Source organism: Anser cygnoides, chromosome 1 (assembly GCF_040182565.1).
Source record: "Anser cygnoides isolate HZ-2024a breed goose chromosome 1, Taihu_goose_T2T_genome, whole genome shotgun sequence".
Lineage (NCBI taxonomy): Eukaryota > Metazoa > Chordata > Aves > Anseriformes > Anatidae > Anser > Anser cygnoides.
Window position 1 is genome coordinate 191,106,639 of NC_089873.1, and position 23,953 is coordinate 191,130,591.

General features: G+C 43.5%; 1 protein-coding gene across 7 annotated transcripts in view; it reads left to right on the forward strand.

Moving 5' to 3' along the window:
• The window catches only part of ATP8A2 (ATPase phospholipid transporting 8A2), a 330,601-nt gene that overhangs the window by 13,607 nt on the left and 293,041 nt on the right, over window positions 1–23,953 (forward strand). Inside the window, exons 1-2 of one of the 7 annotated variants that reach the window (XM_048072745.2) lie at window positions 7,191–7,278; window positions 14,107–14,260. The exons of 1 other annotated variant lie outside the window; for it this stretch is intronic. In XM_048072745.2, the coding sequence (XP_047928702.2) occupies window positions 14,221–14,260 (40 nt within the window). In that variant the 5' untranslated portion in view covers window positions 7,191–7,278; window positions 14,107–14,220. Of the gene's footprint in view, window positions 1–7,190; window positions 7,279–7,314; window positions 7,437–14,106; window positions 14,261–23,953 lie in introns of those variants that run through there. 5 more of the 7 variants (XM_048072743.2, XM_048072744.2, XM_066989758.1 and 2 more) reach the window with 5 other exon arrangements.

The following is a 23,953-nucleotide window of genomic DNA, read 5'->3' on the forward strand; positions in this document are numbered from 1 at the left end:
ATCTAGGCTGGGCTTTGGGGGAAAACTTCTCTAGCTCTACTTATAATGTATGACAGCAGCAGGGGGATAGCAGTACTTAGTACTGCAGTATTAAAGGAACTGATAACTGTATTTTTTTACATAGCATGCATCAAAGGGAAGGATCCACATGAGTTTCTAGCTCAATAAACTTGCTTTCATCCCTGATCTGGTCTTCTGACCAAGGCTGTAGAGCAGAGATAAAACTGGCTGATAGTGCAAAACCTCTTATCTGTCAGGAGGGCTCTTTCCTGCAGCAGGGGACAGGCAGAGGCATGTGATGGTAGCTTTTCTCTTGTCCTTGGTTAAACATACAACTGCTGTTAAATTTTCCTGTTTTGGAAGTCTGCCTTCTACATCCATTAAGCTTAAAAATAGACTTCTCCTACTCAAGGTTATTACTAAGATAATGTTCACAAGTCTGCCTTGAGGTTCGTGCAGATGTATGTCTTCCTTAAGCTGTCTCTAACACTATTAGCTGTCTTCTGGTTTTGTTAGCCCTTAGTGATGCAGATAAGTTGTGAGCAACACAGGATGTTCGGCACTGGATTCCTCATCTGCTGCGTAAGGCTGAGAGCACAGGAACTACTCTTCCAAGCCCCAAATATCCTGCAGCATTTGTATATCTGTTGCATTTTTTCTTGGGGGGGAGGTGGTTTCAATCAGGTCTCCAAATCCTCTGGAAAGTGCCGGATAGTGAAGAGGGCTGTTAGTTCTCACATCAGCATAGATACTCCTGTTTCATGGTCCCGTAGAAGGCAGAAAATGCATGTTGGTGACAAAAAATGAATCTCTGAGAAACGTGCTACCTCCCCGCATGCCCTCATCATATTGTGATGGTGATGTAGAACAGCAGTCACTTGGCAGCATACCTGTTACTCCTAGAGCTCTGAAAGAGTTAGCCTGAAATTATTTCAGCTTCTGTTTGGAGTCACCCCCATGTTGCCCACTCTGCACTGATGTTGTTATTCCTTGGTTTTCCTGCTGGAGCAGAGCAGTGGGGCTGCATGGGTTATGCTCCTAGCTCTGGGACGCAGTGCAGAGCTCTGCACACACACTGAATGACCCCTCCACCGCATTAGGATTGCTTGGCAGTCCTTGGTCTGAAGGTGGCTGGGTAAAATGGTGTCTCATTAATTAACAGCATTAATCCTGTTCTTGCATCACTCCAGACTTCACCACAATTAGTAGGTATCACATTAGAAAAAGGTGCTTATGAGTTAAATATTTTTAAGAACATGATAGCCTGATTTTTTTATTAGCTTCTACAATAGGCATTTACAAAGATGCTGTTTTCTGCAAGGCTGCTGCATAAGGCAGCCGAAACTAGATTGCAATTAGTGACAATGAATTAGTTGCCAATTTCCTCCCCGAATGTTTCCATTAGCAGTCCCACTAACAGTTGTAGTGAACCTTTAATGAATACAGTAAGCCACATAACCCACACAAGTCTGCATGTCTTGAGAGGTGGTAATGGTACCACGCAGTTGGGTTTTCCATCTGATTTACAAAGTATTTCGTCGATATCTTGGTTTGCTTTTTCTTCTAAAGATGTTCCTTCAATGAGGAGAATAGGGAACGAGATTTTCTTTTGTGTCTACATGGCTCTGTGTTAAGCACACTTGAAGGAAGGCTAAAGTAGCGCATTAGTAAGGGTATACCGGATTAATAGTGTGTTGTTTTTAGTTAAACACTCAATCCTTAGAATTTAGCACAGTGCTGGAGTACCCTCTTGGGCAAGATGAGTGCCTTGCAAAGGCATTTTAGTGGCTTGTGCAAGCAGTGAAACACCTCCACATTGCAGGTGGAATCTGTTCCATGGCCATCCAGAGGCACGTCTAAGTATTCAAGATGATTACTCAGCTGCGTAAGTCTGTACTGAATAGCAGGTCCTTCATCGAGCAGAGGCAGGATCAGGTAAAATTGGACCTTGTTTCTGCAATAGTTGAGCCAAAATGAACTCTAGAGGGTCCTAATCTTTACTTGCTGGAAGTGATCCTTTGCTTTTATAGAGTTCCATCGCAGAACGGGTTGGGTTGGAAGGGACCTTAAAGCCCACCCAGTTCCAACCCCCTGCCATGGGCAGGGACACCTCCCACCAGACCAGGTTGCCCAAAGCCCCATCCAGCCTGGCCTTGAGCACCTCCAGGGATGGGGCATCCACAGCTTCTCTGGGCAGCCTGTGCCAGGGCCTCACCACCCTCTGAGGGAAGAATTTCCTCCTAACATCTCATCTACCTCTCCCCTCTTTTAGTTTAAAGTTGTTAACCCCGTGTCCTATCACTCCATTCCCTGACAGAGTCCCTCCCCAGCTTTCCTGTAGGCCCCTTATAGGCACTGGAAGGCCGCTGTAAGGTCTCCCCAGAGCCTTCTCTTCTCCAGGCTGAACAACCCCAACTCTCTCAGCCTGTCCTCGTAGGAGAGGGGCTCCAGCCCTCTGATCATCTTTGTAGCCCTCCTCTGGACTCGCTCTTATACTTACTTCCATGTCCTTCTTGTGCTGGGGGCCCCAGAGCTGAACGCAGGGCTCCAGGTGGGGTCTCACAAGAGCAGAGCAGAGGGGGAGAATCACCTCCCTCACCCCGCTGGCCACGCTGCTTTTGGTGCAGCCCAAGGTACAGGTGGCTTTCTGGGCTGCAAGCGCACATTGCCAGCTCATGTTGAGCTTTTCATGTACGAACACCCCCAGGATTTTCTCCTCAGGGCTGCTCTCCATCCATTCTGGGCTTTGCTCAGCTGTTCTGGATCTCCTCTGTGGTAACTGACACCAGCTTTCCTCAAGACCTGGTGTCAGACTGTTTATGTGCAGATGCCAGAAGGCAACTACCCTTGCTTTTCAGGCTGCCTGCTTGCAGGTTCCTCACCTTCTTCAAAGCAATCATTTTTTTTGCTGTGTGGAGTTGCTGTGGCTCCGCCAGCCACCAGACCTTTTCTGAAGGGCCTCAGTCCTGCACCAAACCCGTCCTAAGAAACCTGCCGGGCCGAGGCTGTGCACGGCCTCGTGCTTAACCTCCGGCACGCCATCTTCGGGCCTGTAACTTCCATTTGGGTGTTGGCTGAGGGCTCTAGGTTAGGCCCTGTGCTTTTCTTAGGCAAGAGCTGCCCGGGGATGTAGCTGCTCAGGGTTAGTGCAGTGGCCTCGAGTTTTAAAAGCCGTCTCTGTACAGCGCCTCAGCAGGCAGATGGCTTCTCTGGCCTGTTAGAGGGCTTCAGGGCAGGTGTAGGCCAAGTGCTACAGCCACAGGGCGTGAGGAAAGCTTTTCTTCCCTCTATCCCGTTGACTCTGAGCAGGTTTTGTTAAAGGCCTTTCCCCTGTGTGGCAATCCAGAGTTCTTGCTTCTAGAAATAGAAAGCGAGCTAAATTGACTCTATAGCATTGTTGATGCGAGTTACTTTAATGTGTAAATAAAGTCAAGAAGCTGTAATGACTTCAAGCTACTTAAACTGGAATGACTTTAACAGGGTAAATACTGCTGCCTGTTTTTATTCCATAGGTTATTAAGAACAGAAGGATGGAATAAACGTGTTCTTTTATTGATAGTGTTTTATTATTTGCAGGTACTTCATCTTCTTTATCTACATCAATATTTTAGCTTTCTAAAGTGGAAAGCTTATTTAATATGGAAGCAATGCTTTTGGGACAAAAGCATTGACAAAGTGAATCGCAAGGTGTATATATATATATATATTAAGTCATGCTTCTTCAGCTTATGTTTTGGAGGTTCCCAAGATGGTAGCAGAGCACAAGGTAGATGTCAGGGTAATGGTTCACTAATATTTTTAAATAATAGATGTACCTAGGCATTACTCCTCTTTACTTAAAGGCTTGGCTTCTGTGACTGGTTTTATGTTAACTCTACTACATGTTTACATAAAGGAAGCTGTCTCTGTATCTGGACAGCAATTCCAGTTGGCAGACAGTGAGTCAAATGTTGGTTGTCCAGCTAGTGAAATCTAAATTTGTTCATGCCGCAAGCTTTTTTTTTCCTGGAGTGATTGTAAATGAGTATTTGAAGAGCTGTGTTCTGGGAGTCCTGGGTGTCTTTATGCTTCCATAAATGCAATGATCATAGATGAAATCAACCGATTAAGCTGTACTTCTGGGTTTACACAGCAGGGTGATCTTGCAGTACAAGTACAGAAGTGGCTTTGAAATTGCAACTAGCTCATGTATTTCATCATCCGATATGTTGGCACTACAGGGGTGGACATACTAGCAGTGAGCATAGATGTGATCCTGCTTCAAGACTGGAAGGTTGTTGGAGAGCTTGCAGAGTAGAGGTTCACTACGTAAGAGCAGTTAATGTCTGTCCCTGCCTTCTTTGGCCATTAGTGTAGGAATGTGGGCGAGCGTTATCCTATCTCAGGTTAAAGATAAAACTGGTTTGTTGCTTTGCTGTTGCTCGTTGAATTGTTCTTTGTGGAGCTGAAAGCACTTTGTAAACAGCAAGGACATTTTTTCCACACACAGGTAGTATCAACATAATCTGGTAAGAAATGGAGCTTTATGGGGAGTTTCTCTTCCTTTACATGCTGGGTGATTTTTATTTATTTTTTTAAGAAGAAGTTTTCTAAGATGTTACCTGCCCATGAATATGTGTAGACAGGGCTGCGTTTAGAGCTGTACCATAAGACATACTTATGTATGTGTACTTGTGTAGTGAGCGGTAAGCAAGAAGCGCAGATTTGGTAGTTATTGGACAAAAATATTCTTGTTGCTTTCTTCAGAATTTGTAGCATTTTATGATGTGCTTGTTTAACTGGAAGTAATCATTAAAAATAATGCTTCCACAAACTGTTCTTCTATCAGACAAGTTGTGGGGGGCTTCAGGACAAAGTACTATCTCTGTTGTTGGACTTTGTGTGCTTCTTGGCTATGAACCTCAAGATTAAGGCCTGAAGTGAAACCCTTGGGCTGAATGAATGTTTCAGTGCCTTGTTGGATTTTGGCAACCTGGGGAACTGAGTTCTGAAACTAGAAAGCTTCTCCAAGCTGTAATCACTTCTTGTGACTTTTTTTTAAAAAAAAAAAAACTTGAAAGCTGGCTGTGGGCTGTGTACTGGAGGAGCAAAAGCCATTCCTTACCTGTGCCAAGTCGGTGGGCTGCATTTCATACTTCGGGCAGCCTCTGGCGAGTGGGAGGAAGGAGCCTTGCTCTTCAGACCTGCTGTGCTTGGGGTGTGACGGGAAGGCCCAGGCGCTGGCCTTGACCAAGTCCAAACACATTCCCAGTTCTGGTGGATACGGGGCTGATATCAGCATGGGGAGGGTGGATGTGCCAAGCCTTATCACATAGTTCTCCATTGCCACTGTGGCAGTTTATCTTTGCAGAAGGCCCACAGGCTTTTTGCTTTCTTACAGGCAGGACTCCCAACAGCATCAGGTTTCTTTTCCTGGGCTGTGCGTGCTACGTGTCCAGATGAATGAAGTGAGCATTGGTGTCTGGAACAAAAGGAGATCAAAGAAAAGACAGCTTGCCCTGAAGTCATAGCTATTGCATGAAACTCTGAAAGCCAGATCTTCTTTATCACATCTGTAGCTTCTGGTTATCAGATTTGACTGCTTTGTTTGGAGAGCAGAGGGCCAGAGGTAGTAGCCGAAGGGAGATCTTCCCTCAGAAAGAAGTGGAGGTGAGGGAAGAGGATGGTATGACTGCAGCAGGAGGTGTGAATGGTGAGAGATGAGGCAATTCTTGTCTCCTTCAGCTGAAACCTGGCAGTTCTGGGTGCAATCAGAATCCTCACTTGCACTGGGATGAGAGTGATGTGTAAAAGCAAGGAGGTTTAAACATGACTTGCAAAGGATAGCTGGTGTTGCCCGGTAAAGAGAAGCTTGTGGTACAGGAACAGCGTTTCCATCGGGCTTATTTTTCTCAAACTCTGTTCTCAAAAGTTGCAGTGCAATGTTTTGTGACAACCTAGGATACAAGATTTGTTTGCAAGCATCTTTCTCCTGTTGAATGCAGCTGAAATGGCTGCAGGGGAATAGAAAAGCTGACTTTGAATCAGGCCTGTTACAAGCCTGATTCTCAAAAGACGGTGAGCAGATGGGACCAGGTACCTTAATCTCCAGGAGAAGGATGGCTCACAAAACAAGGGGCAGCTCAACCTGGCTGTCTTTTCAGGCTCCTGTCCTGCATTGGGAAACCAATTTCCATTGCACTTCTTCCCCTCCCACCTTTTGAAAAGAAACCAATATGCCAAGTAATTCTTACAGATTAAAGGTTTTGTGGAGACGGGGAATATAAAAGCCTCCTTTAGAGGGTTGCTAGATTTTAATAAATATCATGTTTAGAGATTTTATTTTATATCATTTGCTGAGTCCTCTATAGATGTTGTGGTGATATGGGCTCTGGTGCACAATCAGTACATATAATTAAAAAAAAAATTAATCCATTTTTCCATTTCCAAAAAAATAGTAATCCATAAACAGATGAATTGACTGATTCATCACTGCAGACATGTATCTTACTCAAACACCATTAGAGCGCAGAACAAGAGACTGGAAATTGATTTTTTTTTCTCATATTTATACTGTGTGTGTTTGCATGCATGTGCTTACTGTTTCCTGACTTGAGGCATGCTGTCAGTAACCTGGAGATTGTTTGATTAAAAATTAAATTGGAATTGAAAATTCTCATATTAAATGACTCGAGGTTACACTACGGTCTCCCTATGTGCTGAGCTGCTCTGCGAATTAATTCGCTTTCCAGTCCATGGTACAGAACATGAATCTTTGATTATACAAGCCGGGGAAATACGCTTAAAAGAAAACCTCCACGTAATGTTTTGTTAATAACAAGTGCCTGCTGGAAGGCTTGTCTTCCTGAAGCTGCAGGCAGTTGTGGCACATCTGGCTGTGTTTATCACGGGAATGTAAAACTGGCACGAGATCCAAGTGCTACCTAATGGCTCCTGGAATAGCTGCTTTATACCAACCTTGGAGGGATAAATACTAGAGGAGGACTAAGAACAGGCTTCTGAACTTGAACCCCCAGCTACGAGCAGACAACCAGACATTAGTTATGCCTGAACATTTGGCTGGAGATAGGTATTCAGGTGCAAGTAGCTGAAGCTGTTAATCCACTGGAGTCCTGGTTTCGGCTGGGATGGAGTTAACTTTCTTCCTAGTAGCTGGTGTGGTGCCGTGTTTTGGAATTAGGCTGAGAGCAATGTTGATAACACCCCGATGTTTTAGTTGTTGCAGGGCAGTGTTTGCGCAGAGCCAAGGCCTTTCAGCTCGTGGTGCTGCCATGCGAGGTACCTGGGGGTGCACAGGGAGCTGGGAGGGGACACAGCCGGGAGCTGGCCAAAGGGACATCCCATGCCATGTGGCGTCATGGTCAGCAATAAAACTGGGGGGGCTGGACGGGGGGGCTGCTGTTGTTTGGGACGGGCTGGGCATCGGTCGGCTGGTGGTGAGCAATTGCAAAGTGCTTCACTTGCTTTTATTCTTCCCTTGCATCTCGTTTTTTTTTCTTATTAATCTGTCCTTATCTCAACCTCCGAGTGCCTGTGCTTTTACCTTTCTCTGATTCTCTCCCCAGTCCTGCTGGGAGGGGTGGGTGAGAGATGGGCTGTGTGGTGCGGAGCTGCCGCCGGGTTAAGCCCCAACGCCTGCTCGTGGTCATTTGAAATGCATCTGAAAAGTTGGTCCTGTGATCGGGAAAGCTGAGCTTGAACTTGTGGGGTTTGATCTACCAGTAAATGAATCTTAAATCACTTTAATGTTTTGTGTGACAAACATTGTGAGCAGCAGGAGAACGGTTAAATACTGTAATTAGGTGCTCCCCCCACTCATTCTGTCTGTTCTGAGACAGCGTGCTAGGGCTTTCTAACCTCCTGGAATGAACTAGCAGGTAAGCTAGTACTGCATGGGGCTGTGACATGTAATAGCTGGAGAGCTTGCCAGTTCATCCCAGCACAGCTCCCATGGGTTTCAGCTGTACCGAATCTATCCTGAAATTACTCCAACACGGGCTTTCTAATGGTATGTAAACCAAATGTCATCTGTATTTCTGTTGTAAGGTACTCAGGATCTAAATGGCTTCATAACAAACACAATTAGTCTAAACAGAGCTGTAAAGAATAATGCCCAAGTCCGAAGTCTTGTAGCAGACAACGATTTCTACAGTAATTGCTAACTGGTATGGTTTGTGGCCAGTACTCAGGGAGTCACCGGAGCAGGAATAAATGCACTTAAGCCGGTTGTGGCATTCCTTCTGGCTCGTGGTCCTTCTCATTGGCTTGCCAGAAACTTGGCTTATTTAATTCCTTTTCCATAGTGAAGTGCCAGGAGTGGAGAGGGAGCGAAGTGCTTGCTTTATGACTTTCTGCTCACTTGGTGGAACCAGCTGTGCTGCTGGCTGCGGGCCCTGCGCGGGTTTCCAGGGCTGCGCTGGGCTTCATGCTGCCCCTTGTACTGCCTGGGCAAAGGGGAGATGCACAGCTCACCAGCCATTTGTGGAGGTGTATTTAAGTGGTTCCTCCACGCGGAGTGAAGGTTTGGAGGGCTCAGCATGCAGTGAAGTGGTCGTGAGTTTCAGGGCTAGGGGCGTGGGAGTAGTTCTGGGACCAGATCTGAGCTTGAATTATGTTCAGTAGCTTAAACTCTGTGGAGTCCTTAAACTCTGTGGAGTCTTTTTCCTTGAGGAGCACAAATATTTTACTTCCTTCAGAAAGAAAACCTCCATTTATTGGGACTCCCATCAGTGGATGTGATGTTCAGCTCTTCCAACGGTATGCTCCTGGCCTCCAGAAGTGCTTGCCTTTCACCAATAAATCAGAGAACGACGATGCAGTAGGACACTTAATAGCTTAAGAAAACTATAAATAAGAGAAAACACTTGAAATACCGATGCTCATTAAGTTACTCACCCTATATTTAACTTCAAATTATTTAAAATAAGGATAGCAGTGAAGCTTTGAATATCACTGCAGCTAGTGAGGTTCTTTTTTGTTTAGGGATTGAGCAGCCAGCGTCGCTAGGTGAGCACAGCTGGAAGGAGCCTCGTCAAGTTTTGGTATTTAGGAGACAGCGGCAGCAGTGCTGCTGTTAGATGCAGTAACCTCTGCTCCAGCACATTTGGCCCACAAGAGCAGGTGTAGGCTCCTCTCTGAGAAACTCAGGCTGCCTTAAGGAGCAAAGCGTGGGAAATGGAGAGTGGGAGGGAAAGAGGCTGCCAGGATAAGAATCACCCTTTAAAAGTTTCTGTTCTGCTCCCTAAGGATATCAGGATGCTTACCAAAAAAAGACCAGCCTCTGCACTGCAGCTGTATTTCAGTAAGCACCCAGTAAGCTCTTACGGTTGCAAATGGCATGACTGTTTTTAATACAGCCTCTCACAGGGAATGAACCAGCTGCTGTCTGCTAGATACTTCCCTTAAGAGCCCTTGCCCTAAGGCAGGGAGGCACAAGACCCGCAGGAATTGCAGCAGAGCTGTGCCCAGTTCCCAGCAGAATTTCCCAGTAACTTTCCATTTTATATGGCCTTACTTGAGTTTATATCCAATATGCTTTATCCAAGTATCACAATGTTCCTGAGGAAAGCTAGGCGCTGCTCTCAACTCTGTGGCATTTAAACGACTGTAGTCATTAAAACGACTGTAGTCATTACAGTGATAGCCATATATGTGAGGATGTTGTGCAGTTACCCAGGAACATGTTGAACTAAAACTTTTGGTCTTTCAGATTGGGCAGATTTGGTCTTTCAGTGTGGGCAGCCCAGCTGAGGACCACGTGTAGACTCGTGTTTGTGGAATGCCATAGCCATGCTGGTCAAGAGGTTAAAGCTTTCTTGCTGTGAAGAAGTACTAGAATGCTTTACATCTTAAGACAATGTCAAAGCACTCTTGAACATAAAACATGGCTCGTAAATTACCCCATGATTTCTAGCAAAATACTGTAAGGGATATGGTTGGTTTTGTAGGGAACCAAGGCCAGGGGAGGACTAAAACTTGCTTGAATTCTTGGGGCTGGGTTTCTGGGAAACTGAAGAGCTCAGAAATTATTTAAGTACTATTATCTAAAGGGTTCCTTCAGTACCAAAACATTTAATGGTATTTGACTCAAAGAATAGCTGAATTTTGTAAATGGCATGTCTGATATATTGATCTCAGAGATAGGGATGCTGGAAGTGACTGGAAAGGGTCTGAACCCTGTTAGCCGAGGGAGATCTCTTGCGCTGCCAAAGGGCTGTGCAGCTCTGACCGACCTCGGCCCTTTCTGCCAAATGCCCTGGCTGCAAAAAAGGAGCCGTCTTTTGGTGGCCAGGCATACTGAGACTGAACTAAATCTCTGATGTGGGTGGTTAGAGGTTTTCTTGTGGTGTGCTGATGCTGGTGACTATCTGAAATATTTGCAGTTGCCTAGTACTTCGTTAGTAAATCCAGCTGTGCAGTCCTGGCTTATTCTAGCACGTGGTTCTGATTGTATAATCACAAGGTCACTGTAGGAGCAGACAGTGTAATTCTGCAGCTGATCTGGTATTTAGTTACTCGCTGGGGTTGTTAATAAGTTCGTTCGAGTGAGGAATTACATGTGTCTCTGTTCTGTTTGCGTGTTTTTTTTTTTTTATCAAGTCCTTATAGTTCTTTAATGTACCCAATAAATGGGATACCGAGTGAATACTAAGCTGGTAAAAGGTTGTTGTGGCTCTGTATACTAACTTAAGCTTATTTTCAAGTCTGCTATTTTACCAGAGCAAATGTTGGACTCAGAAGGACTTATACTGTGCTGAATTATCACTAACCTTCATGCAATGGCATCTGTTACGTCAGGACTGAACTTTGTTTTCAGAGTTAAAACAAATTCCAAGTGCTTCAGCTTCATGATACTTCAGATCAGCTGCATGTTGGAGCTCTAGCACAATTTCCAGGTGGTACAGGGGGAAATGAACCTGCACTGCAAAACAATTAAGCTGTGATAGCAGAGAACCCTGAAGACTCTTAATATGAAGGGTCAGGGACAACAAGATAAGGTGTATGTTGTTTTTTTTTAAAGAGCAAAAAACAAGTCCCCAAACCATCATTTTAAAATATAGTGATGTTTTAAAAACGAAGCATTAAAAAACCTTTTAAAACTTTTTTTTTTTTTAACTGACTCACTCTTTCAGTTCCTGGAGCTGACAGTACTGACTGGCTGATACTCAGCATTATCCATGGATGGATTTCCCGTAATAAAAAGCAGTATTGATACAAGGCAGTGCACTGTTGATGGTAAACGTGCCAACAGTACTAGCCTAAAAGACTCCTGCCTTTTCTTGAGTGTACCCTGCAAATGGTTTATTTGTCTCCTACTCGTTCTGAGTAATGCTAAGGGGGTATGCGTGAGCCACCAAAGGATGTCTCAGAGGTTTAGCAACAGATATATTCAGAGAGAATTTGAGCTGGATCACTCTGCTTGATGAGGAATACTATGCAGTTTGGGTGGAGGAACTTGAATTTTATTTGGTACTTTTATTCTAGAATGATTTTGGAGTAGTCGCAAGAGGCTAATGGCAAGTATATGCTGAGGTACTCTTTTCTTACTGATGTTCTTTGAAATAAAATGTAACGAGTTCATACCCATCTTCAGGACCACAAAACCAGTCAGTATAGAGTGATAGCATGGGTACGTCAGTCTGTCCTACCAAACACGCATACCTGTCAGGTCTATTATATCAAAGAAAAAAGGTGTTATCTTGCGAGATTTGAAGTTACGGTATCAGTGCAGTACAAGTGTTTAGATAAGGCTTTTTTTCTTTGAAAATAAATAACATGACAAAGGTGAGTGATCTAATTATATCCTCATATAATCCTTTATTTTGATCAGGTGTTCTTTATAGCAGTTTTTTCTGCCCAAAATACATACATCAGGCTTACAGATATGCACAGCAGACAAGAACTCCATCTATGTAAGTATCAGCTGCTAAGTTGAGAAAAATCTGAAGGAAGCTTTATTAGAGAGCATGGGTACAATTTTTGCTGCTTTACATTTAAAAAAATGAAAATACTTTGGCTAACTTGGGTTGTAATTTCATCCAGAATGATTTTAGGCAGGCGTTACAGAGGCCTCTTCAGTTGTAGCTGAGCCTTTGAAGTCGGGTGGTGGAATCTGGGGTGGCTGTGACAGCTCTGAGGCTGTAGAGAGCAAGTCAAACCCAGGGCAGAAATCAGTCGGCATCCTGCTGGGACGGATCTGGGCCAGGCCAAGCTGGTGTTATTAGCTTTCCTACCTCTGTGTGTGCTACTGTTGCAGTCTGCTTTCAGATCTTGCTGGCCTGGAGAAGGTGAGATAAGCAGGTTTGGTTTGAGATAAGTCATTCATGTGCCCTATAATAGGGAATCACTAATCTAGGCTAGCCAAGGCTAGCCTGGGTACAGCTGTACACAAAGCACAAACAGATACAATACCTCTTGCTCACGGATTCATCTATGTAGGGAATAGATAGTGTTCCCAAACATTGTGCTCAGATGTTTTCCTCATGCATTATGCAACTCTTCCCTAATGAAAGCTAGATAAGAGCAACTAAAATTTTGAGTATCTTCCTCTCCTGAGGAAAAAAAACACTTACTTGTAGCTAGCAGTATCTGCCATGATTTCCTGTCATTGTCTTGCTCATGAATATTTGATGCCCGTTACTTGATGATCTCTTACCAGCCTTAGCTGTGCCACTTGCCAGGTGATGCTCAGGCTTCCTGCTCTGCCCAGCTTCCAGCCCGGGGTAAGGGATGGGCTTCACACGTGGCTTCTGAGAGACTGAACTGACCCCGCTGTGGCTTCTTACCTGCTGTGGTCCTTACCTGCTGTCTGTCTGTCCCAGTGCTCTCAGCTGTCCTAGCACAACTGCAGCCCTTCACTAAAAATACCCAGGGTATCCTGAAGGGGCCCTGACTGCTTGTGCTGGGTTTGTGGCAAGGGTTTGGTAGCAGGGGCCTGCAGGGGAGGCTTCTGTGAGCAGAGCCCAGCAGCTGCCCCGTGTCAGATCAGAGCCAGCTCCAGACACCTCCAAAGTGAGCAACTGCTGGCCAGAGGCAAGCCAGTGAGTGATGCTGGTTGGGCCTCTGGGAGAGCAGATTGAAGAAAGGGGGAAAAAAACACACTGCACAACAGCAGCTGGGAGAGAGGGGCGAGAGCTGAGAGAGAAGCAGCCCTGCAGCCCCCAGGGTGAGTGCAGCAGGAGGGCAGGAGGTGCTCCAGGCACGCAGCACAAGTTCCCCTGCGGCCTGTGGAGAGGCCCCTGGTGGAGCAGGCTGTCCCCCTGCAGCCCATGGGTCCCACACGGAGCAGATCTCCACGCTGCATCAGCATGAGGTCCTCCACAGGGAAGTGTCCTGGAGATCATATACTTTGTTTGAATGGTAACTTAGGTTATGATCCAAAAAGCCAAATCCTTGCTGCCTTAAAAGGGCATCTTGTGAGGCTTTTAGCACGCAGCTGATGCTTCCTTTTCTAGTCCCTATCCCAAAAGCAAACCAATGGTCTGCAGGGGGACAGTGGAACGGATGGGGGAAGGACCCTGTAAAGACATGTAAGGAGCCCGTGTAGGAGCCATGTAAGTCCCTGTGACTATAAAGACAGGCTCATACTAATAGGTTTACTACAGGTGAAAAAGAAGTGAAAACTACTTTCCATCTTTAAAGGCAAAGGACTTTTAATAGCTGAAGTGAGAGCTGAATAGGTTTTTAACCTTATTGTTTGATATCCAAAATACTTGTTCAGAAGCAAGGAAAAGTTTAAAAAAAGAAAATGCTTTTTCTACCTGCAGAGATGAATTGATCTCATAACCTCTAACACTACAGATAGCAGCTTCAAAGGGAACAGAAGTAGAGTTGTATTATGTCCTTCTATTAGGATTTTACCTTGTGGAATTTGCTTTGAAAGTCGGTCTGGAAGGGTCAGAGTCCAGGAGGGGGTGGACAGTTGTTTCAAGTGCAAGAACACAGGATGATGTTGAATTCCCCTTTTTTTCTGAAATATATTAAAATGCTCCAAGGCGAGCCACAGGAGTCTCTGTGCTGGGGCATATACACAGTCACGTAATCCACACTGTCCTACTGTGAATCGAATGCAGAGCAATTTGAAAGTGCAAAACATATATTTCACAGATTGCCATGAGGATCACTTTAATCAGCTTTGAGACCTGCTAATGCTGTAGAGATCTTTGAAGGACTACTGCTGTTTTCATCTTCGTGCAGCTGGTGCAAGACGGAACGAACATCATGTCTCTGTGCCATCGCTGGAAGAGATGCATCTCTATAGGTAACAGTACAACGGGCAGCTGCTTTGGCGCATTATTCTGAACTGTGGGTGGACAGAATGAAGAACAGCAGCTTTGGGAATGCTTTAGAGCAAAAGGTCAGCGTGTTTTCGGTAAACCTTTCTAATCTGGCATTGGCTGGAAGCCAATGTCACAGGCCTCGGAGCTTTTAGTAGGGAAGCATCAGAATATGGAGAGCTTTACATCATCAGCATACAGAGAGGAAAACATTTCTGTCTTGTTTAAATTGTTCTCTTAGAAATCAAGATCAGCTGTGCTTGCAGCTGATATGTTTAAAGCTGTTAGTAAATTATAACAGATGCATTATGGAAATGAAAGAAAAAAAAAAGCACTCATGCCAGAATGCTAATAGAATTATGATGTGCTGAAGATATTTTTAGCTTCAACCAATATTAATACAGGGAAATGTGCCTCAAAAGTGGGAGGAGAGCAGACTTAACTGTAAGGATTAGTTGTGACTTATGCTAGGGAGGTTTCTGACGTCTGTTTCTGAAATATTCTTGTAATGACTTGTAATAGATCCACCATGTTTGATACTTGTATGTGTGGCCCACAAATAGAATTACCAGTTACAGTTCTCTAAGGTGGCATTTTAGCACTTCTGTCAGATACGGGGTCTTCCTTGGTCGGTGGGATTATTCAGAAGAGATGCATATTCTTTTTCCAAGTATCAGAATCCAGTTTAGTTGTAACTTCTGCCACCTCATGTTCACTTTTTAAATTGCTTTAGTAAACAAATTTCTGATAAAATTCCAGGAACTGTAAATAATGATACTGGAAGAAGGGAGTGGAATTACCAGTGTGTGTTTTCAAGTGCTGTGGTTGCAGTGTTACAGTTAAGATTGTTCCTTTGAATAGGAAGATTTTGAGCTGAAAATTCGAAATGAACTTTGTAAAACCGTCTCCGTCCAAGAGGCTGAAAGTCCGTGCAGAATGGACATGGTATGTGTTTTCAGGAGTGTGGATAGTGGAGTCCGCATTTGGTCTGTTGCCTTCTAGGTAAAATGTTTCTAAGTTACATTAAATAAAAGAGCTCTAAATCCAGTATTCTCCAAACCCTCTCGAAAGGAAAAGGATTTGTATTCAGTGCATTCTAATGTGTGCAACTGTGTTTTGAGCTTCACTACCAGTTAGCAGGCAATGCTGATTCAGGATTATTTAAACAAGAGAAAAGAGCAGAGCAGTGTTGGTTGAGGTGCGATGCCATCAGTAGGTGAGCAGAAACACAGTTCTCCCAAGTCTCAAAACTGGGTAAACCCCAAACAAGAACACCAGTGCTTGGTATTCCAAGTTCTCATGGGATGTTGGATAAGTTGAAGATGGGAGGTAACAAAGCATGCTTATGTGTTGCTACTAGGACGTGTCTTTTAGAAACTGTTTCCCCATTATCTCCTTCAAAGCCACCTTACGGGGCTTGTTTCAGGTATGTGCTGTAAGCTGGAAGAACTTGATGATGGACTTCTGGCAGTGTACCTTTAACTCAGCCTTAGTGCCTTTATACTACCTGCGAAGCTGTTGGAAACCTGGAGCGTCTGGATCTTGGATTCAACTCTGAAAGTTGCCTACAAGTTGGAGAAAAGCCTATTATTAGAACCAGCTATTAGAAAACTGATTGCACTTGAAGATGTTTTTGGCTTTGGACCTGAGGAGTTTCAGGGCTAGCTTGGGAGGCTTCTTGGGCTTTCTGGAGCTGTAGAACTTATTACTTATTTAAATTTCTGGTGTTGAACAGGCGCTGGTGAAGCTGAATATTCAGCTTATTTTCAGGCTATTAAATCTCATTTATCTGCTGCCAGAGACTCATTTTTCAGGCACGAAATATTGATTCCCATACATCATTAGCAGACACAATGTTGTGTACCAGGAAAAAGTGCTTCAAGTCCAGGTTATGGTGACAAGCGGATAGCAAATACGTGAGTGAGCTTGGAGAACAGCTGAAGAGAGAGTGGAATAGTACTGATGTCTAGAAAGGCCATTTTTGTCCAATGCAGTATGGGACATTAAACAACACTGGCTTTAGCTAATATCAGTTACTAGTTCTTTACTGATCCGCTCGTGGACTGTGTTTATTCTGAAGTTGTGGTCCAAAGTAGTAAGCGACCGCATGGAGTTAGATTTTAGTGTCTTTAACCTGTCTTCCATTTAAAGATTTGAGCCTGTGTGGTATATGGTTTGTTTTTCTTCTGGGGAGCAGTGTTTGTAAACTTAATCTGGAAGCTGGGGCAGGGGAAGAAGGGACTAATTTTTCTTATCAGTTATACAGGCTCAGCGTTAGAATGTAGCTGACAGTTGTGGCTATGAAGCATGGGTCAGAATAAGAATAGATTGTATTTGTTTCTTCTGCAGTTGTATTAGCTCAGCATTATCAGCAGAAGCTGATTGTTTTTGACATTAAGTGGGCAAGTACAAAATGACTTGAGAGATGGAGAACAGCTATTTTAGGCAAAGTGCTATTCCTCTTGTGGTCTCACCAAAGTTGCATACAAGGATTGTTACAGGGAACAAACATCAGGCCTTTCTGCCATTCAAAGAAGCACAAAGAAAGGCACCGAAGAGTCCTTAACTCAGACTGTGGGCGACCCAGGGCACCTTTCATTTCCTGTACCTGAGTATTCTGCCACCTCTTTCTTGCTTTGATTAACGTGGCTGTATGGTATTCCTACAAAGGAAAGTGAATTTTATTGGGTGGACTCACTTCTTATCCTTTACCTCAGTAAGAGCTCTCTTTTGTCTGTTGACCCATCCAGTACTTGTACGTGATCATGCATCTGAGTGCTCCCTATATAGTTCTTGCTAATCTGTATTCCTGTAGTAGCTTAATTCTGTTTTCTGCTTCTTAATTCTATGACTTATCTCCAGCTTTCTGCTAGGAATCTGTTCTGTTCATTAGTGACAACGCTTGGCTTCATCATTCAACTGGATTTGGTCACATGCATCAAAATTCAGGCTCCAGCTGTCTCCGCTTGCAGCGTGCAGTTCCGTTCACTGTCTGATGGAGCCTGCCGTTCAAAACAAGCTGTGTTCCTTGCCTTTAACTCTTTGGGAGTTAAGAGCTGTCGAATCGGTCATCCTTGGATTGATCAATGGACGCAAGCTGTTCTTTCAGCTTAGCTGAGCTCCAAATTTATAGTAGGCATCTTTGCACTGTTCCCTAAATAGCCGTGTTAGGCATTTATACTCTAGGATTTTTACTATTTAAGTTCTTGAAGACTGGATTAACGCATCTTTAAGACCGACACTTGCTGTAAGCTTCATGTCACTCTCTAGTCTGGATTGTAAGCATGCACAAACTAGTGGCCACTCATCTCTCTTGTGGTTTTGAGTGATTAAATGAAATTGTCCAAAAAAAAAATATATATTTTTTTCAAAGGAGGTTGACAAGTGACCTCTTTGCAACACGACAGCTTTTCTTGCAGAACAATACACTGTCTGTTCTTAGGCAGCTACTCTAGTTTTAAGCAACTTGGGAAACACTGAGCGGTGTTCAACTGGTTAACCGGCGTGCCCGGCAATATCCTTCTTTGTCTTTGTTAATTTTGTTAGGCTACGTGCATTGGATAGCTATGCAGAGAGCAGGAGAGATGTTATAGAGCTGCTGTCTGTTTAATTTCCTTTGTGATGCCAGGGTTAGCTTGATTGATGACAACTTTCTTCCTGCATCTTGGAGTTCAGAAAATACGCTTCCTTTGCTCAATCATCTCTGTCACACATCTGAAGCTTTATTTACTGTTAATATCCTTTGGGGGGCCAGTCTTCATCTGAGTCTCAATTTCCTTACTGGTCTGTATCTAGCACAGAAGAAAACTCCTGTCTTAAAATCTGATTTTTCTGCTGTGCATAAAAATGTTTTTTCTTTGCTGTTTATCTCTAAAACACCTACAAAGGTACAGATGTCTCTTTGTGTTCTGACTTGAACAGAAGGGTTATCTGAGAGCTTCAAGTCCCAGCACCCCAGGTTTGGCTTGTTACAGAACCTTTCCATAGCTGTCTCTACTGGTTTGACCTGAACGCAAGATTTTGTCCACTATAACTCTAGCTGTTGACAAACACCAATTCAGGTTAAATCTTAAGAATAAATGTGTTACGGAAGAACTCCAACTTGATGTTTTGCTCCTTCAGTATCCTGCTGGTTCTGTTGGAACATGCAACATCTCAAAACAACAACAATAACAAACAAAAGAAGACCAGCATTAGGAAAAGTACTTAGTGTCAAAACTGAGTTCACTTCCAACTTTTCTGTTTTACATTGTCACAAGCCAGTAAGAAAAATACTGTCTTCCCTGGGACTGTTCACTCTGTGTAGTGCTTCTTCTGTTTTACTATACGAGCTGCTAATCTGAGTGGGAGTAGTCACCCAATTACTGAAATGTTAATGCAGGCATCGCACTGTACAAATTGTCCATTTTCTTAGGGTTGTGTGATGGAGAAAACCTTTTATCCTATTAGCGTAAAAGGTGGTTTGCAGGGTTCCTAATGCTTGGAATGATGGAGGCGAAGGGAAACCTCTCAGTTCCAGGGTCATAAGCATTTCCCGATGATGCTCTAAAGCTTGCATACTCGTGTACTGAGTGTGTTGTAGCTAGCAAATATCTGTTGTTAGAAGTTGTCATGGCCTTCTTGTCGTCCTAGACTGAAGTGCTGAATGTTAGTTCTCCAGTCTAAAAGACTTTAAATGCTTAGGCTTAGCCCTGATACTAGCAGGGCTGACACCATTCACTCTTCAGGTAACTCTGATAACCCCGTAACCCGATGAAACACTACTAGAGCAGAAGTCCAGCAGGAGTGCAGTCCTAGGCTAAAATATACAAAGATACTGTGTACTACTATTTTTCTTCTCCTTTTTCAAATTCACCATTTGCATTCTTGCAGAAATTTCGCACTTGTTACTATCACATGTAAAGGGTTGCTTTTAGTAAATGGCCTCTACAGGAGTTCTGTTTGGCCTCAAACCCCAAGGAGCACCCTTGGGAAAGCTGAGGAAATGTATCCTCTTCCACTTTGCTTTATAACTGCCTATTAAAATTGAAGAGATTGTTCTTGTTTCCATGATCAAAGTTAATTGAATATCAGACTTCTTAACTGGACCTACTGAAAGCTTTCAGTTCCTGAAAGATGCTGCGTTAGTAACATCCACTCTGCTCTTCACAGAATTTGAAATCAGCTCGAAGTAAAACAAATCTGAAAAGGGTTACATATTTCTCCGCAGTCATTTAAAAAAAATTTTTTTTGATCCAACTTTGCTCCTAAAACATAGGTGAATGTCATCTGGGCAGGAATACTGTTCCATGCTTGCTTCTCCTTTAGCAAGTGAAACTCATTGTCTCCAGTAACTTCAGGTAGAGCAGCTCTTGCATAATTGTTGAAGTGAACGGTAGTTTGCAACTGCAGTATTAATTTCAAGGCTGTTATTATGAACCCTGGCACTTGCATGCAGATGACCTAACCACACCTTATTCTGCAGAACATTTACCTAATAACAAAGAAGGGCAGCATGTTTTAAACGACTCCTGATGAGATAGGAGTTAGAAAATAAAGGCTCAATTGTAAAATTTTCCAGAACTTCTTTTCTCAGGCTCTTGTCTACAGTTTTAAATTACTGAGTGCTGTAGAAGCCCTCCAATTGCGTTGCTGTTGAATGTGGAATAGAGCTGATGAAATAGCGCAAGGAAGGAATGTATTTTGGGGCAAAACAACTCCCTTCAACAGTGAATTTGAAGCTTGGCTGTATGAGAAGTGGTGGACAACTCAACTGCAGAACTTCTCATTTGGTGTAATATTCTGCACTCGGTGAATAGTTTGTGAAGAAAACCCTGAGAAAGGGATATTCTCCCAAGGAAGTAGTGGTAAGTCACCAACTCTGGGGTGGCTTGTCAAGAGCAAACTTTATTTCAGTGCAGGCAAAAGCCAAACTTGTCTGCCAGCTCTCTAAATACGCTTTCTAGTCTCAGATGTTCAGTTAGCAGCTCCTTGCTCTGAGGCTCAGCCTGTAACACCACCACCAGATGTTCTGTGAATGACAAAATGTGAAGGCTTTTGGTAAGGCTGGAGTTTGACTTCAAGGAAGGCTGTCTTTAAAATGCCTGTTAATTGAAAACTGTTACTCAGTGCACGTGGGGTGACACAAACAGCTGAACTTGGTCCTGTTACTGGGTAAGCTTAGGATCACAGAACAGCTGAGGCTAGAAGGAACCTCTGGAGACCGCAGCCCAACTCTGCTCAGGCAGGGTCAGCTTCTTCAGCTCAGTGTTTTCTTCTGCTAGATCCTAATCCTGCAAAGAGTGTGAGCAATATCAGTAGGATTATTCTTGGCCGTGACACTCAGCATTGCTTCAGGATCTACGTCTGACAGGATGAAGCCAGTCTGGTAAACTTTGCCATCGCAGACCTGCTGTTCTCATAGCTAGTGGTTCTGCTGTCTTGATGAGATACTAAATTGCTGTATTAACATTTGTTCTCAAAAATGGAACATGGTAAGGTGCTTGATTGCTCTACTAACAAGGTACCAGAACAGTACCAGACAGAAGCAGTAACTAGCTGGCTAATCTACTTAAGAGAAAACCAGTGTCATTGCTGCAAGAGTTGCTTGTGGCTTGTGATGGTTGGCAAGCTTCCTGAGTGACTAATCTATAAAAAATACTGCGGAATTCACAACACTTTGTTTACTCAATCATAGAAGAGCTATGGTTAGTAATAAGCAGACATTAAGGGGACAGGTATACATGGAAAATATCATCTTTGCAGGCCCAGTGAAGCAAGACTATTAAATTCTAATTCATTGGTTTTGAAGTGATAACAAGTACAGTGTGAACTTGTCAAGAAAAATCAGGCTTGATGCCCTAATGATGAGAGAAGGCTATAAAATAAGGCTCTTTGTTAATTTTGTCAGGCTTTAATCCCATCTTTTTTTTAGAAAATAAATTTGTTAAACAGCATGAAGTAAGTCTTAAACAACTGTGCTTTATAAAATATGTGATAACTCATCTGACTGATGGAACTCAGAAAGCACAGTGGGAAACTGTATTAGACTCCTGCAGTAAGTGTCTCATGCCTCAGAGTTGAGAGCAGATACATTAGGCACTGTTTAAATTCCATAGGGATCTCAGTTCTATTAACAATAAGTAGTAATCATAATGTTTTACTAAATCATGGTCCTTTACTAGCTCTCGAGTACCTTCACAGGTACTGACTCACTAGTATCCCCAGAGGTCTTTTGTCTTTCTGGTTCATTCCTTAACTTTTTAAGGGATTTCTGCTCCACTCAAGGAGATTGAGACTGTGCGTGGCTTCTTTCCTGAGGAGGAGTGAGAATAATCACTTAGTGATTATTAGCAGTTTTCATTCTGCTCAGCGACAACTTTTGGCCAGGTACAAAAACTCTGCTTACCTTCTCCCTGAAGTACAGACTTCTAAGCTGAGAAGGTGGTGACATTAGGAATGGATTTCTGTGATTTTGGGACAGGGGTGGAGGGAACTGGGAAGAAGACTCAGAAGACCAACAGCAGAGCTAAGGAGATACTAGCTGAGCTGAACCAAATGATTCTGTTCAAGCAGCGAGGAGAGCCACAATATTAACACACTGAAATCATGCTAGGTCATACTAGTTTCCCCCACAAAAAGAAATTGGTGGCAGTGTTTCAAGATCTTGGGGAAATAAGAGAAGGTGCAGGCCCTCAGGGAGAGTAACCTTCCCTGCGTGCTAAAATGGTCTGCCCTAAAGCAAAATCGATGAGTCCGATTCCTTTGGATACACGGAAGTAAACGCTGCTGAATAAGAGCTGCTCGAACTTCGGTCCTAAGTTCCTCCACTGGAGTTGGTAGGATCTGTGGGGTCTACATCCGCAGCCTTTCTCAACCAAGGAGCATGTGTGCAAGTTGCCTTCACGTGGTTGAAGTGATGCTCTGCATGTGGTCTGGTTCCCTGGAGGGAGATGCCTTCTGAAGGTGGCATCTGGGCATTCTGGTGTTCTGGAGCCGCTGGGTCTGCTGCCCACCAGGAGCCCTTCAGAAGCTTAGGGCTCCTTAATCCTTTGGAATATGGGGAATGAGGGCATCTATGCTTCTAGTAGCATAGGTCGCTGCAGGCTTCTGGCTATGATCTGCTTAGTAATAGGGGAGGGAGGTGGAAGGCATTTCTCATGGGCAGGATTAGTGGATAATCTTCCAAAATGAGGCTTATTCCACTAAGAGTCGAAGCAGCTGATTTGAGCCACTTTCAAAAAATAAAACCCCTCTTAGTACAGCTGTTTCTACACACAAGCTGGCTTTGAAGTTTTTTTGGTATACATAAAGAATAAGGAGCCACAAAGACAACAGCATTTACCTGTCTTGGAGACAGAGTGGTCAAGAATGTTGTACATGAAGTAAACCTAAATACTTGACCTGATCAGTTCATCCTTAAAGCTGTGGCACAGCTTCCTGATATTTGACAGAGAAGAGAACTAGTAAGCAGGAAGATTTCAAGCATCAGAGGGTCATATGGAAAAAAAAATATCAACCTGTCTCTGGGGAAAAGCCAACAATTTGTATAGTGTTCTTGTTCTATAATTGCACTTGTGTTCTGGAGCTTGACTAGGAAGGTAGATGAAAGCTGCTTCCTTGCACTTATGCTCTTAAGGGTACTGTCGTTTGATCTCCACTGCAGTTACACAACATGAAATCAATGGAAAGAACAGCAAGTATCCAGTAGTGCTCTTAGCTCTGTGTTTCTGAAGAGTAAAATACTCTGCAAGGTTGAGCAATCGTTTGTGTTGCGGTGAGTTTCTTCAGACTGAGTAACCCAATGTATTATTATAATAGCATCATCTTGTTTAATGTACGGTATTACATATTTTATTTCTGAAATTTGTTTTTTCACAAAGTACATGCTAACAATTCTGCACACAAGTCGATTTTAATACATCCAAAGTGTGAACTCACAATACACAACACTTGGATTAGGTAACAGACAGTACTGTTTGTTTATATGTTAGCGTATTAGTTTTATTACACTAGCTTTATTGCCCAGCTGCTAGTTTGGTGAAGTTTTTTTGATACTGAACTATTTTGTAAAACAAGTGGGTAATGTTGCCCTCCAGTGGTTAATGTTTAGGGGATACAGAACCTGTTTGCACCGCTGATCAAGAATCGATCATTTGGAAAGGCTGAGAGGGCAGAGTAGGACTTCAGCTTAGGCTGTGGTCTTTTTATTAATTAAATAGCCAAGGCAAGTGCCAGTGGTATGTGAGAATGTAAGTGCTGAATATATTAAGGTTTTAGTAGGACTCTTTTTTCTTGAAGCTGTAGTTGAGATGGACATAATTTCAGGGGGCTCTCCCCTGCACACACTGAGTCTTTTTTAGCCATTTGGCTCTGATTGCAGTTTGCAGGATAACTGTAGCTTTGTACAGAAATCGGAAATAGTTGCTGGATTTGGCTTTAACGTTGAGAGAGAGCTGTTGTATCTTACGATGGATTTTTCAAATAATCCTAAAATACCTCTTACTGGATTCTTGTGAAAAAAAAATTGTCTCGTTCCTGTGTCTAGAGCCCCATGCTAGCTTGTAAACCCACAGCTTGTTTCTGGAGCTGTAAATACACTACACAGGAATCAGTTTAAGTAACACAAAGCATCTCCAGGGCTCAGAAGGGAAGGGGAAGGCTGAAATACATCAGCGCCTCCAGTAATACTTTGAGGC